Consider the following 17,278-nt stretch of genomic DNA (forward strand, 5'->3'; position numbering starts at 1 on the left):
TGAGGTACTGGGGCCTAGTGTTGAGGTACAGGGGGACGATGTTGAGGTACTGGGGGTCGATGTTGAGGTACTGGGTCCTGGTGTTGAGGCACAGGGGGGCCGATATTGAGGTACAGGGGCTGATGCTGAGGCACAAGGGGCCGATGTTGAGGTACTAGGGGCCGATGATGAGGTACTTTGGGCCGATGTTGAGGCACAGGGGACTGATGTTGAGGAACAGAGGGCCGATGTTGAGGTACAGGGTGCCGATGTTGAAGTACAGGGGCCGATGTTGAGGTACAGGGGGCCGATGTTGAGGTACAGGGGCTGGTGTTGAGGTACCGGGGGACCGATGTTGAGGTACAGGGGGCGATGCTGAGGTACAAGGGGCCGATGTTGAGGTACTAGGGGCCGATGATGAGGTACTGGGGGCCGATGTTGAGGTACTTTGGGCCGATGTTGAGGCACAGGGGACTGATGTTGAGGAACAGAGGGCCGATGTTGAGGTACAGGGTGCCGATGTTGAAGTACAGGGGCCGATGTTGAGGTACAGGGGGCCGATGTTGAGGTACTGGGGGCCGATGTTGAGGTACAGGGGCTGGTGTTGAGGTACCGGGGGACCGATGTTGAGGTACAGGGGGCGATGCTGAGGTACAGGGGGTTGGTGCTGAGACACAGGGAGCTAGTGTTGAAGTACAGGGGACTGGTGTTGAAGTACAAGGGACTGGTGTTGAGGTACAGGGGACTGGTGTTGAGGTACAGGGGACTGGTGTTGAGGTACAGGGGACTGGTGTTGAGGTACAGGTGACTGGTGTAGAGGTACAGGGGATTGGTGTTGAGGTACAGGGGACTGGTACAGAGGTACATGGGACTGGTGTAGAGGCACAGGGGACTGGTACAGGGGATTTGTGAAGTACAGGGGCTGGTGTTGAGGTACAGGTGACTGGTGAAGTACAGGGGACTGGTGTAGAGGTACATGGGGGGGGGCACACCTTTCGGATTCTGAAATGCTCAAAGCACATCTCGTTAAAAAAAAAAGGGGCAAATGCAACGTTTTACACTGATTGGTTTTCTAGTGCGTCATGGACAACAAGGAGTTACATCAGAGGATAGAAGTACCACCACCACCACCACCACCACAACCACCACAGTCATCACACCTACAGGATACAGGCAATACTTTCAGTTGCTAGCCCAGTCATGCTGCCAGTGTTGTAGAGATTGGTGCTTCTATTCTCTCAGCTCCACCGACCTAATACCTAACAGGTTATTTCAGCAGGTAATTCACTGACTTTTCAAATGTGATTAGGTTTTATATTCGTAATAATTACGTAATCTTAGAATATTAAGGCGTCCCTGATCTAGTTCCAAATGTGTTATCATTAAAAGCATTAAAAAAACATAATGCCTTTCTTTATACAGTGTAACAGGGTTAATTTGATGTCTGGATATTGCCGGATACGATAAAGATGATAATAAAGATAATATCTGAATAAATCAGTTGATATTCACAGTTTCGGGTCTTACGTATATGTAATACTAAATTAAGTGAGAAATTCGACAAGATTTATAACATGGAGTTGTAGTGAACATTAAAATGGTATAAAATACCGACAGGTTGTTAGGTAAGACACATATGCAACAGTTAGGTATCTTTATTATGAAACGTTTCACCTACACAGTAGGCTTCTTCAGTCGAGTACAGAAAAGTTGATAGAAGCAGAAGATACTTGAAGACGATGCAATCAACTTCGACAACTTCCACTAGTGAGAGCGGCTGGATTTGAGAGGGACCTGACCTCTCAACATCTGAGTTCTTACCTCTTCTAGTGACCTACGTCTCACCTCTTGGCGCTATATAAGGCTCCATCCTGTCACTTCATCTCCATATTGTTTCATACTATGGAACAATGCTCTTCTCCAGACTGAGGGACTGACCACCTCAAAACTTTAAGGGTGATGGACTGATTACATTGTCTTCAAGTATCTTCTGCTTCTATCAACTTTTCTGTACTCGACTGAAGAAGCCTACTGTGTAGGCGAAACGTTTCATAATAAAGATACCTAACTGTTGCATATGTGTCTTACCTAACAACATGGAGTTGTAGTGTTCCTTCTTTCTTATGTTCTTATGTTCTTATCTGAGGTTGTGAGGTAAGCCACATTAATAACTGGGGCCAAACCTGTCCTTTGTTGCTGTCATATATAAAGCGTTAGGCCAACCTATAAGCAGTGTTTATATTATTATAACCACGAACGAGTGGTATTTAATCAATAACAACACTGCGACTAGCTAAGGACTCGAACCCATGTCGTTTTAACCCGCCTCATGGTGAGCGAAAATCACATGACAGTCTAACCCACAGGACCACCAAATCCTACAAGAATCAAGCACCCAACAGAGCTAGGTGTATTATCTTGATCCAAGGACATACGGTGGTGTGGGTGCCTCTAAGCTAATTTCGTTTTACTCCATGAGGCGGGCCAAAACGACACAGGTTCAAGCCCTTGGGTAGTCGCAGTGTTGTTAACGATTAAATACCACTCGTTCGTGGTTACAGTAATATAAATACTGCATGTGGAGGGTAGTACACCAAACGGGGAGTAGAATGAAACTAGCTCAGAGGCACCCACACCGCCGTATGTCTTCTGATCAAGGTAAAAAACACCTAGCTCTGCTGGGTGCTTGATTCTTGTAGGATCTGATATATATATATATATATATATATATATATATATATATATATATATATATATATATATATATATATATATATATATATATATATATATATATATATATATATATATATATATATATATATATATATATATATATATATATATATATATATATATATATATATATATATATATATATATATATATATATATATATATATATATATATATATATATATATATATATATATATATATATATATATATATATATACATATCAAAGTTCTTCGTCTCCACAGACTCCTAAGTGCACCACTCACCTTTTTCCCCCTCATCAGTTCTATGATTCACTTCATCCTTCATAAACCCATCTGCTGACACGTTCACTCCTAAATATATGAATACGTTCACCTCTTCCATACTCTCTCCCTCACACACACACACACACACACACACACACACACACACACTTGAGTCCTGGAGATGGGAAGTACAGTGCCTGCACTCTGAAGGAGGGGTGTTAATGTTGCAGTTTAAAAACTGTAGTGTAAAGCACCCTTCTGGCAAGACAGTGATGGAGTGAATGATGGTGAAAGTTTTTCTTTTTCGGGCCACCCTGCCTTGGTGGGAATCGGCCGGTGTGATAATAATAAAATATATATACATATATATATACATTATATATATATTATATACATTATATATATATTATATACATTATATATATATTATATACATTATATATATATTATATACATTATATATATATTATATACATTATATATATATTATATACATTATATATATATTATATATATATATATATGAGGATCCAGGTCCTTAATCTACACACTACCATAACAACCTACTAGAATTTGAGATACGGGAGGAAGCGCAGAATAAACCCAGTGACAAGTAGGGTGCTACAGGATCAATCAGGGAACACTGTGCCAGCATCCACATTTCATGATTCTTCAAACCTTTCCTCCTCTTCCAACCTCCACCAGAAAATGTTAAAAAAAACGCGGGAACAATAGCAAGAGGTTAATGGATAGCTTCCTGCAAATCTTGTCAAATCAACTAGCTCGTGCTTCTAGCAGCAGCGGCCTGGGTGACCATGCATTAATCAGCAAGGTCTCAGGCCGAACTGTACTGATAGTCCCCAAGAAATCGATCAAGGGTATATGCTGTTTGTGCGTGTTGGTTTTACTTTGATGACTTTGACGAGTTTCGAGAGTTTTTCTATTGCCGGAGCTTCGCTCTGAGCCAGACTTATCTCGTGCTTGCCTAGTCAACCAGGCTGTTGCTGTGGTCAGTTCACCCACATATTTATCACAGACTGGTTAATCAGGCATATGTCGGAGATACTTGTCTAGCTTACCTTTGAAGACTTTTACACTTGGCTCAGCAGTGTGGTATCTTCACAAATGACAATCCATAACAAGCCATTTAACATGATGTTTGGCAGGAGATGGAGACGACGGAGATGCCAGAAACAGAAAAGGAACAAGCGATCGTAAGGTTCAGCTCAATGGACTACACGGTGTTCATTCTCATGCTAGTGGTGTCCGTCGCTATTGGGGTGATCAGCGCCATCAGGAGCCGGGATAAAGCCACCACACAAGAGTACCTGCTAGGAGGCAGGGCCATGTCTCCAGTACCAGTGGCCTTGTCTCTGCTGGGAGGATGGATCTCTGCAATTTCGATTTTAGGTTAGCGTGAAGAAACAGTTAACTATAGAATAAAGTATTCTAACATGCATACATGTTATAGTAAATCCACTGCTAACGAAACACTTATTTTTATAACTACACCATGTTACTTTGCCTCTCTGCTACAATAAGCAGAGACAAATCAGGCGTCATATGTAGCATGGCATAACCCGATCTCCAAGGTTGACCTGACATCCAAGGGTAACTTGTCCTCAAAGACCGACCTGGCCTCCAAGAATTATGCTGATATTTCTGCTGTCCTTAGCGTGAATTATTGTATTTAAATTAAATTTCCCCACCAGACACAAGGAAGCTTGTATTTAACGCTATGAAGCTAAATTCAACAATTCGTCACTGCATGCAATTATTAGATTTAAGCATAAGCATTAATATTCAATTATTACCACAGAAGTTGTGGTCTTAGTCAAATACAGAACAAAAATCATCAGTGTAGTAACGCTGTAGTAACACTCTTGAGAGAGAATCTTTTTACGCACTTCAGATTCTTAAATGTAAAGATGTCAGTAAATGCATAGCACTATATTATAATGAAACGATGAAAGATACAGAATATATATGTCACAGTGGGAATTAATGTGACATAGTTACAAAATACTGATCAACAGATTTATAGCCAAAATTTAATCCATGGAAATTGACAAAGGTGTTTATTTGCTTTCTTTTTTTAAGTGTCACGAGAAAGTAATGGAAGGATAAACAGGTAGTTGAAATAAATGGGCATGAACACGAAAGAAATATTAGAGCAGGCAGTGACAGCAGTGGTATGTCCCGTCATGTGCATGACTACGACCACAAAATAGTTTCAGATAATTTCAAACTAGTTTTTAAATGTGATTATTTTAGAGATGAATAATAAAATTGAACATTACAGTGTCAGTTTCAAGTTATAATTTGTTTGAGGAGTAATTTAACTTCAAGGCGAAATTCACACCTAAGTTAATTTCCGCAGTAGCTGCTTGCAGGCCAGATCTTCCACTCTTGGATGTCATATTTTGTCACTCCAGTGGGACTCTTCATTAGAATTCTGCTTGACGAGGTCATGTGAGTTGAGGAATGATATCAATCCTAAGACTGTGTCAATAGTAGGATACTATCATATAGGATCGTGTTTTTGTGGGTATTCAACATGCAAATTCAGAATGGATATAAATGCACTGGAAAACGTACAAAGGAGGATGACATAAATGATCCCATGTATCAGAAATCTTCCTTATGAGAACAAACTGAGGGCCCTGAATTTGCACTCTCTAAAAATGCGTAGAATTAGGGGGGCATATGATTGAGATTTATAAATGGAAAACAGGAATAAATATAAGGAATGTAAATAGCGTGCTAAAAATATCTAGCCTAGACAGGACTCACAGCAATGGATTTAAGTTGGAAAAATTCAGATTCATGAAGGATATAGGAAAGTACTGGTTTGGTAATAGAGTTGTGGATGAGTGGAACAAACTCTCGAGTACCGTCATAGAAGCTAAGACGTGTAGTTTTAAAAGTAGGTTGGATAAACACATGAGTGGGTGTGGGTGAGTGTGAGCTAGACCTGACTAGTTGTGCTAATAGATCTGATTCCGTGCCCCTTCTTTAAGTGGATGTGACCTGACCTGACTAGGTGGGTCTTTGGTCTAAGCCGGGAGGTGACTTGGTGACTGTTCCTTCTTCATGTTCTTATGTGTAGTATAAGACCAGATATTTTAACACAACCACAGTTCCCACCAAATAATAATAATAATAATAATAATAATAATAATAATAATAATAATAATAATAATAATAATAACCCTCTCCAGGTATAAAGAAGAGTGACTCAGAGACAACTAATACTTGGTCGCTAACTATCTTTACTGAACACAGAAATTATGATTCATTGATAACCTACGGACATTCAAGATCCGCACCCGACTTATACAAGCAAAAAAGTCGAATCTGGAATTCGCACCTAGAGATAAATGTTGCGCTAACTAATGAACATAAGAAAGAAGGAACACTGCTGCAGGCCTACTGGCCCATGGGAGGCATGTCCAAGTCACCCACTGGCCCATGCCTAGTCACAAATTGCCCTGATTATTCTTGCCTAACGCCAAACGTTCTTGTAACAAGTGAGGCTTTGTACAAGTCATTGTAAAGTAACTTGAGGCTGTTTCAGTGACACCACACATGACTTAATATTAACCTAACATTAACAGCAAATCTTTATTTACGTATGAATCCAAATACTAAGTTGGAATTACCAAATAAAATAATAATACATTTGGCATGTATATATTACGTTGAACAAATAACATGTCTAATGAAAACTTATTGGCTGGTCTACAAATAAATATTACAGTGTTTATCATAATTTGGTAAGAAATGAAGGTGTTTTACGAGTATTTAGTCTGTTTCACAGCATAAGGTAATCTGTGTCCCTCATCCCCACTAACACAACCGTCTGACTCAGGTAAACCTACCGAGATATATTTCTTCGGTACACAACTTGCCATGGCTCTGCTAGGCTGCGTCCCGGGTTGTATCTTCGTGGGTCTAGTCATCCTACCAACGTTCTACCAGCTCAAACTTGTCTCCATCAACGAGGTCAGTTGTTATATTTTTCATCCCCTCAAGGAAGGTTCCTTGATGTTGGTGAGGGGCTCTTGATTTAGGGAATTGGATCTGTGCTCCAGTTCCCCGAATTAAGCCTGAATGCCTTCCACATCCCCCCCCCCAGGCGCTGTATAATCCTCCGGGTTTAGCGCTTCCCCCTTGATTATAATAATAATAATATATTTTTCATACCTTGGGAAGGGAAAGATTTCGTTAAGTGTTTCTTTGTATAACCTTCAACTCAGTGTAACTGGTGGAACATCTTGTATTATTCAATATGACGACAGTGAAAGAGAAATCAATTTCAAGTCCATAGTAATGTAATTAATACATCACGATAGCTGGTGTAATGGTTCTTTTTCACCGTAGCTCAATTTTTTTTTTCGTGATTGTATTGCATCATGCAGTATATTCAGATAAGGTTTGGGTCACGGTTACTGAGGACATTAACAACGTTGTGTTTGTTGCTTACAAACGTTATCTACATGGGTGTAGTCCTCTATGCTCCTACACTGGCTTTATCTACTGTCACTGGCATCTCTATATGGGCGTCCACGCTCACCATGGGCATCATATGCACCTTCTATATAACAATTGTGAGTATGACATTTCCGGTTAAGAATTATTTCACACATTAAAGACATCCGTTGTTTCCCACCAAGACAACGTGACCCAAAAAGAGAAGAAACACTTCCATCATCACTCACTCCATATTAATATATCATTTAAATTATAACATGTATATTTAGCTCGTATATATGGAAGTTAGAGAAACTGTCTTTTATAGTAAGTATAAATATATAAGTGAAGATTAGAATACTAAAGGATTGCACCTTGCATTTAAATACTGTACAATATGTTAAGGGTTGACACAGGGGAACACTGGTTACACTGATGTGCTCTAGACACTGCTAATGTAGTTTTGTCCCACAGGGAGGTGTTAGGGCCGTGGTGTACACTGACGTGCTACAGACACTGATCATGTTCGGTGGAGTGCTGGCGGTGGTCATCATCTGTTGTGTTGACCTGGGCGGTGTTGACAACGTTTGGGACATCGCTCTCCAGGGAGGTCGCATTAAATTTTTTGAGTGAGTTTTTCATGATGGTTCGTATATTTCATCTGATTAAGGGTGCCCTCTAATATAAATGTAGTGATAATAAAACGAATACGCTTTTTACGTTATCAGATGTATAATATTGTGTGCATTCGCAATTCACTATTGGATCTAATAAACACAGCTTAGAACTCAGATATTTTTTTAATTTTGTAAATCCGTGCTTCATGGCTTTCTAAAGGTTTCTGTTATTATGAGTGTAATGTAAAGATATCAACTTAATGTCTTGACAATCTATGGAAATTCATTCAAAGTTCCACATATAGGAGTATTCTGGGAAAACTACATGGTAGGATACCAACACTGAGACAGTCATCTCAGACAACTTACACTCACAAGCCATAGGTTAGCCATATAAACTTTTCATGTGCAGTATTTCCAGCGTTTTTTGTTACTAAAAAGACCAACGTGTTATGTTCTTATTTTGGACTGTAAATCAGCAGACTCGAAGTGGTCTAAAATATATACTTTGTTACCACAGTAGCAAATTTATTGTTGTTGTCCACGTTATAACCATTTTTTTCAAGTTACTAATGTCACTGCCACTAGCGGCAACAATCCTGCACCAGCATTAATATTATACCAGTGACATAAGATTAAGTTTGAGTCAGTAATATATGATTTATCAAAACTACTGTTGAAAACCAGAGCTAGACTTGGCTAGTTTTACTAAAATACCTGGATTGCTTAATTGTACCTGATAACTTAGAGAGCAATAGTAAACACTGGTGTGTTGAATACTACAGACACGTGCAGATGGTGAGCAAGGGGAGTCTTGGAAGGTAATTAGATTCAATATAAGGAAAGGGAGAAAAATTCCCACTCTAGCTCTTGAGCCCTCCACCTGAGTTACAACCATGACGGGGCGCTAGGTGAAGATGTATATATGCTCTCAAATACAAATAGTAATGTTAATACACAGAGAAGTGTGTATTTCTGACTGTATATTCATCGAGAGTATTTACCTCAATCCCTGCTTCATGGAATAAAGTATTCTTCATTGTCAGTGTATATTTCATATAATGAACCTCATGAAGCTGAGTTTCTTTTAACCTAACTAACTAAAAGTTCATAGCAGAAACACAATAATTTACAGAAGTTTCACACAGTAAAATATATCTGACTAGTCGGCGTTCGACTGACAACCAAAAAAATACCCAGGTTTAATTCCCGGCTTCATACATATGAGTAAATAGGTGCAGTAAATAGGTGTCTGGGAATATAAGTGTTGCATTCTATGAGAAAAGGAAACCCCAAATTGAAATGTCATATTACTATGATATGTTGGGTTATATTACATTAAATAAACCATTTTTAATAAAAAAAATCATCTAAGAGGAGTAATTGAAAAAATGTAATCAAAGTTTTGACTTGGTTTTTGCAGCCTGAACACAAGCCTCTACGAGCGCCACACGTTGCTCTCCACCATGGTGTACGGTTGTTACCTCATTGTCAGCGATGTGGGCTTCAACCAGAGCTCCTACCAGAGGTTCGCTTCTCTAAAGACCCTGCAAACAGCACAAAGGTAAATGGAGCCTACATGCCAGTAGTTTTAATGCTTTAAATAATGGAAGTGTTCTGGTCTCTACGCTATCCTAGAGGAATTCACTAACCCCCAACCTCCAGTGCAAGCAAGAGGCCTTGTGTGAGCCAAACTCTGTAGGATGAGTTATTTCTGCCGTAGGTAAAACTATATAATAAGAACAAAATAATCTTGCCTCAACCAAAAACCTTATTTTTCCCTCAATTGCGATTTACTGAGCAGCGCTGCTCATCCTGTGAGTGAAAATAACTCACGTAGATAGTACACTACACCCAAGATAGTTGACAAAGTACTGGCGACGTCAACTCCATCATTAACTGTTTCAAAATACAGGTATCGCTGATTTTACAAGGGACTACAAATTGTTGTTATCTAGATGCAGTAAATCCTGTATATTTTAAGATTTTACCAACCTTAGTTACGTGCTGAAAAAGTTAATACATATCTGCGCTTGAATTAATAATAATAATAATAATAATAATAATAATAATAATAATAATAAGATGATGAAAGCTAAACTTCAGGCAAACAACACAAAGATTCTAAGAGGAAATTTTGTTTACCTTTCACGAGATTTGAAACGAGATTATCTTTTACCGCAGACTAGTGCTGTTCTTCTTGATTGGGTTGTTCTTGTTATGGATTGTCTTCGACTTCTCCGGGCTTGTCGCCTTCGCCACCTACAGCAAGTGTGACCCACTCACGTCAGGCAGGATATCCAAACCTGACCAGATTATCCCGTTCTTGGTGTCTGACAAGTTGAGTCACCTGTCGGGGATGTCTGGTGTCTTCGTCGCTGCTGTGTATGGTGGTGTCCTCAGGTGAGTCCCCAGGTGCCTATCATGAGCATACACTTTTTAGATCACTGATATTTCTTTGTATTCTGCCGAATACAAAGAAATAAGGAGAGCGAAAAGGTATTTATGCTGGGGGCGAGTTAAAAGTAGAGCGTCTTGGGTCATCGGGTTACTATAGGTAAGTGCATATCTGAGCGTATGCAGAACAAGCCACATGGAGATGGAAATCCTTAGCTCAAGATCTCTCGCATTCTTTGTGCGTCGTCAGATCTATGCAGTGTTGCAGTCCTAGCAACAGATAGCAGGGGCGTCGGGCCATGTCACAGCGACAATGACCTGATGCTTTAAAACGCTTCTGCCTTGCCTAAGAGAGAATTTCCCCCCTACTATCTGTTCCTAGCCTTGCAGCACTGCATAGCTCCTGACGATGTACAAAGAGGGCGAAAGATTTTGAGCTAAAGGCTTCCATCTCCATATGGCTTATTCTACAATGTTAATATTGTCTGTTTGAGTGTGTTGCATCAGAGTGTATACATATACGCTGAGATTTTGCTCTAACCAGTCTTAAGTACTGACGCTTTATCACTGTAGTGTCTGTGGATTGAGGTCTTAATAGAATATCCAGTTATTTAGTATTTCACGAAACGTATTGAGAATTTCAAAGAGCAGTCACAGGTCTCCCATCATGACCAATGGGGAATCAGATTCCCCGTTGTAGGTTAAATATTAAAGGACTTAATATAAAGTGAAGTGAAGCGAATATTAGACAAAAATAAGTGTGGCTATACTAGTAAGACTGGCTATATTAAATAAATTAAAAGCTCATTTATTTGCTTAATTTTTATAATTGACTGCAGAAAAGGATCTCCACTCATTTAAATTTATTTATTTACATTTTTTTAAGATTTAAAACTGCATAAAATTAATAAATATTTATAAATTAAAATGAAATGTAAATAAAGTTTGCTGCACGAGCAAACTACATTTCCTACAATAAAAGTGATAATGTCCCTCACCACCTCTACCCATCACCAGTACACTATCCTCCTGTGGCAACTCTTGTGCTTGTGTAATATGGGAGGACTTCCTGAAGGATCGCCCTTACTACCACCGTCTTAGTGATGCCAAAGCCACCAATATTATCAAACTCCTCTGTGAGTATTAACTCCACAGTTCCTTGTGTAAAAGTCAGCCTCTTTCTTTGTTTTTTTATCATTCCGATGTCTTGTAGTGAGTCTAATCTCTTGACACCAGTGAGGAACTGCGGGGGAAAGGAGGTTGAACGAGGTCACAAAGTTTATTGACGATAGTTCAGAGTTTAGTAGTTGATTACAGTTGCATCTCTGCATAATTCTAACACAAGTCTCGGAACTAGGAATAACAAATCACAAAGGTTCTCGTTTTAATACTGTTTAACTGTAAGTGGATCAGTGTTAACTCAGTCACTTGTTTTCTAACTGCTCATTATGCTGTTCTGTCCCATTTTGTTCCCTTTATTACTGGGTCACTGGCGACTGATTATTGGCATTACACTGCCTCTCCAACTCTGTATGCCTCATAAACAGCTGTTACCATCCCCTGTATATAAACACGAAGTTCTATAAAATTAAAAGGAAAAGACGGGCGCCACTTACAGTTAATGCCAAAAATTTTCCATTTTCTTTTACAGACCGAAAATATTATTGATTCCTCTTCAGAACAGTATTAAAATTAATAATTGCAGTTATCTTATTGCTGTTGATATAAACATCTGAAAGTGTTTTACTGAGGATTAAAATTTCTAAAAGAATCTGGCTTTCATTTTCTAATTATCTTATATTTAAACGATACTTTTATAACATTATCTACACTCACAACATAAACATCCTAAGACCTGTATTTCCTATTTTAGGTGTTAAAGTCTTCTTGCATGGTGGTGAGATTACCGTGCAGCCTTAATAACCATCGTGTAGTCGACAGGCTTTAAACCCCCTTTACTAACCAGTTATCGCCTACAGGCTGAGGTTACGCTGGATAAGTGTTAGAGGTTTACTTGTAGTTCATTCTAAATGCGAATATCTGAAACGTACAAGCAGTTGAGTGAGAATCAGAGAAATTCTAAAAATTTTGCTGACACTAAAGTGATTTTTTTTGGCTTCTTTTGTGTAGTATTACTAAATAAATAAAAATGTTGAAACATTTTTGTACAAAAATCGATTTTGGTCTTTCAACCTGTCAATCAAGAGTTCTGACTCGAGAATAATGAGGGGAATAAACACTAATGTTTTCCCTTTGTTGACTTCAGCCGTGGGATCCGGCCTGGCAGCCATAATCATGAGTCTCATGGTAGAGAAATTGGGCAGCATCCATCACGTTGCCAGCAGCATTCTTTCAGCCATCAGTGGACCTCTGAGTGGCCTCTTTATCTCGGGAATCTGTATGCCGTGGGTGAGCGCACAGGTACGACAAACATTATAGCTACGTTATACTTCAAAATCATTCTAAATAGAAGAATAAGACAAACCATAGAACGGGTGGGACTCGAATCCCTTGACAAGCAAGTCCTGGAATTCGCAAGTCACTGTGTTATTCGTTCGGTGAATTGCAATCGTGTTACAACGATTTCGTGAATCAAGAACAAGTCACCCTTTATAAAGGGTATTTGATCCTGGAGGATAAGTAACCCAGGGTTACCCAAGACAGCAAAATAATGCGGCTTTTTTCCATTCAAACTAATGTTTTCGAGCATATATTACTTTTCAGGGTGCCATTGTGGGTTTCCTCACCTCTCTCGTGTTTAGCGTCTGGGTTGTTATCGGGAAGTTCTTGCGAGGAGGTGGCTCGCCTGCTAGACTTCCACTGTCCATCGAGGGCTGCTCAGGAAACCTCACTCACTTCTTCAATACCACCGTCAATAACTCTCTTACCAACATCTTGCTGACTGATGTTCACCTTGTCAACATTTCAGTCACTGATACTCTCCTTGTTAATACAACAGCTGTCCAGGAGTAAGTACCATGAAGAATAGAAGTCACCATAATGCTACTGGAACAATTGAAAAACCAACCGACAAATCGGAAAGGAAAAACTCAGAGATGTTTCGACTCTTCCTGGACCTAACTGCTATTAACATTAGCTTCTTCATAAGTGAGAAATTTAAGTTTCCTGTACAGCTGCAAACAGACTTGGGAAAATTCTATGACATATTATTGCTCACGTTACTTATTCTTACAATTATCGTTGGCTTGTGCATCTTAGGGCCAATTACAATACGGATCGTTGGAATCCGTGTCGCAACTGGAGAATGACTCATCACATCGGCTTCAAATTATCGCCACTGCCGTGGTTTTTCCCGAACACTAGGCTCACACTGCGATTGGAAAGCATAAGTTCCAATTTGCCCGGTTTTATTGAATAAATAGTGACATTAATTTTTATTCAATAACTAAAGAATGCTTCTTTTGATTGGCTTCAAAAATACACCCACAAGTTTAGTTCGGGTAGGTGCAGATTTGAAATGTTGCTGAAACAGTTAAACATTAAATGGTGAATCGTTTGAATCAGATCAGTTGCTGAGGAATGCCTTTTCTGATCGCCTTCAAACTTTTGCCATTTGTGAGAGTTTATTAAAGTGAAGCTCATCACTCACTTTGAGCTGTGTAAATTTCAAATTGCCAATTTTAAAACAAGTGTTTCCCATGTAATAACAAGAGAATGCCTCTTCTAATCGATTTCATACTCTCGTGTATCTTAATTAAAACTCAGCAGCATTTTCACTTGCTTTCTGTGGAAAATTACATTTATCTGAATGTAACTCATTATATACATAACAGAAAATGATAACAAAGATAATTATTATTTATCAATGTTACATAGACAAGTAGGAATTTGGGACACCTAGGTTGCAAAAAATGTCCCCCTTCGATACCTACCACTGTCATATAACCACAAGTTGCTCTGGACCTATTAATTAAATGAAATATACATACACCAGGAATACTGGTAAATATATAAATTTGTGGACTGTATATTAAAAATAATAAATGGTTATATATATACACAATTACATAACAGAAGGAAAATATATCTTAATATCACTCACCAATTTGACTGGATATTAAGTTGTATCATACTCAGAAAAACCTCACTAACTAAATTTATGAAAACACTGGCCAGAATTATACACAAATCTAGAGAGCTTATCTGAGGTTCCTGGAGCTGTCTTGTCCAGTCATCTGATATCTCAAGTTATGCAGGAATGCACATCCACCAATTCCGCCTCCTATTTGAGAGGTGTCAACACAATTTTAACCTCTAGAGCACGAAAAATTCTTCCCAGTACACCAACGTTTGTACAAAATTCAAAACCAAGATGGCGAGTCTCGTCTGCGCAGACGCAGGCTTTCCGTTTTCTATGACATAAATATTATTAAATACAGTATGGACATCTATTTACATATAAATACTGAATTTCTGGAAAATATGTACAGTATTTTCCACACTTTCCTTCTCACAAATTTTCGTTTATTTCTTGAGAACGCCTTATTCGACCGGCTTCAATTTTAGTGTTGGTGTAATGTATCTTGGGAAAGATTCATGGAGCTATTTGCACAGTTTCCCAGGTTAGATTTCATGATAATTTTTTTTTTTCATTTTAATTGTCAGGTCGCCAAAAGAGTTACATTTGAAATGGTCTCTTAACACTGCCAAATTAGCTGATAATTTCTTAATAAACATGTGTATTTTGAATATGCGAAATAAGTGAAACAAATACAAGACTTCCCAATGAACATTTTTTTACAGGATGTCAAGTAAAACCATATACGAGATATCCTACTGCTATACTGGCGCTTTTTGCGTGGTGGTGACACTTGTAATCAGCAGCCTCGTCTCTCTCTGTACTGGTAAGTAATAAAATGTCATTTCTGCTGGTTTACCAACACCCGCTAACAGGATACACACGAACCTTCATGAAAATGTTATCAGCAGTATTAACAATATTAACCATTTTATAGAAAATTAAATCACAGCCATTAAGACTTGACATTTAAAAATGTATTTTAGCTTTTTTCGAGGATTCGCCTATAATTTTTTTAGTCGTAATAATTTGTTTTGCGAGTTAAATTATAAATTCTTTAATAGTGATGATATATTGTGAGTGCCCAGTTAAAATGATTTAACCATAATAATATATTTTTTTTAGTTATCACTGTTTGTAGCCATAAATATAAGAATTCTTTGATAATCTCAGGTGTCGTCCCGCCGCATGAGACAGACGGGGTGAATCCTGCTTTTGCCCGAGTCTACCAAAGAATGTGGAACTTCTTCAGCGATCGCAGCACCAGCAAGCAAGAGACTGTCACTGAGGAGGAAGCAGTGAACATGTTGGTCTTACCAAACCCTATGAACCTCAACACACCCTCCTAGTTGTTATATACTTGTAAACTTTCTTAATATACAGAAATTTTAAACAATCTCAAAACGGGAATGTACCGTCGGAAAAGAACTTGACCTATTCATTTCGTGGAAGGCAATGAATCACTGCTGTTACACATTATATATGTATTTTTACTATGTACTAAGCGTTAGTTTTAACTCTGAGATGTATAACATAATAACAGATGAAGAATAATATATAAAACTTACTCTCTCACGTTTCTTCGGTTGACATGTAGAAATGTGTCACATCCATGTGTTTAAACCGTCTAAAATTCGTTTGAAATTTTCTCGTCAAAAAGTTGCTAAAGATGGCATCAAATTCGGTCTGTGTAATGTTGACCCCTCAACCGAGGTTCCTTGATGCTGGTGAGGGGTCGGGAGAGGGAGGGTTCTTGATCAAAGGAATTGAACCTGCCTTTCCTTTCCTTTGATCAACCCTCATTACCTTCTCTTCCCCCAAGCGCTGTATGACCCCTACGGGTTTAGCTGACCCCATGAATGTAATGTAATGCAACGCTTTAATGTAATCGCAATGCTTGATGGCTCACTTTCCTATTTTATTTTCTTTGCCTTCCTATCTACTGCTTTGTTGCGTTCTGTCCTATGGGTTTTTTGTCCCACTGGGATTTTGTCCTTCCCTCGTGGGCCATTAACTCTCCTGCAGTGGCCCTCTGTTCTCTTGTTCCTATAGACTAACTACACTAATACAACAACTACTACTACTGCCCCCTGTTTCACTTCCACTACTTGCTTCTCATTGCCCTACTACTACTACTACTACTCCTACTATGTTTCTCAGCGTATATACATCGAGAGGTGTCTTTCAGTGTATGCACACCAAGAGGTATATATATTCAGTTTATCCAAGAATCAGTGCTGTTGACCTAAAGCAGAAAGAAGAGGAAACGAATTGGTCCTTCCCACCACTTCTGCTGCTGCTCCTCCTCCTCCTTTTAGACTCTTCCTCTGGTACGTGAGTCATTCCTCATGCCTTACCTCCAATGTAGACAAACTTTTGTTAATAACAGATTTCATTTCATTTGACTGACATCGTCTAATTGTACAACTAGTAATGCATCTTACTCTTGATAAAATAAGATAAGATTTTCTTCGGATTTTTAACCCCGGAGGGTTAGCCATTCAGGATAACCCAAGAAAATCAGTGCGCCATCGAGGACTGTGTCTGATTTCCATTGTGGTCCTCAATCTTGTTCCCCAGGATGCGACCCACACCAGTCGACTAACACCCAGGCATCTATTTGCTGCTAGGTGAACTTGACAACAGGCGTAAGGAAACACATCGAAATGTTTCCCACCCCGCCGGGAATCGAACCCGTGCCCTCCGCGTGTGAAGCGAGAGCTTTATCCACCAGGCCACCGGTTAATATTATATTTAATATTATAGTGTTTCCTAAGATTACCATAAT

The 17,278-nt window shown here is 39.0% G+C and overlaps 1 protein-coding gene across 1 annotated transcript; it reads left to right on the top strand.

The window, feature by feature from the left end:
- Positions 1 to 1,140: 1,140 nt before the first annotated feature.
- LOC128686441 (sodium-coupled monocarboxylate transporter 1) lies at positions 1,141 to 16,062 on the top strand. The gene is made up of 12 exons (XM_053773363.2): positions 1,141 to 1,258; positions 4,131 to 4,374; positions 6,836 to 6,969; positions 7,386 to 7,574; positions 7,912 to 8,066; positions 9,478 to 9,618; positions 10,239 to 10,457; positions 11,469 to 11,587; positions 12,718 to 12,872; positions 13,176 to 13,420; positions 15,216 to 15,316; positions 15,664 to 16,062. Exons 2-12 carry the CDS (start codon positions 4,134 to 4,136, stop codon positions 15,837 to 15,839), a joined length of 1,875 nt encoding a protein of 624 aa, XP_053629338.2. The 5' UTR covers positions 1,141 to 1,258; positions 4,131 to 4,133; the 3' UTR covers positions 15,840 to 16,062.
- Positions 16,063 to 17,278: the final 1,216 nt, after the last annotated feature.

Source organism: Cherax quadricarinatus, chromosome 17 (genome assembly GCF_038502225.1).
Source record: "Cherax quadricarinatus isolate ZL_2023a chromosome 17, ASM3850222v1, whole genome shotgun sequence".
Lineage (NCBI taxonomy): Eukaryota > Metazoa > Arthropoda > Malacostraca > Decapoda > Parastacidae > Cherax > Cherax quadricarinatus.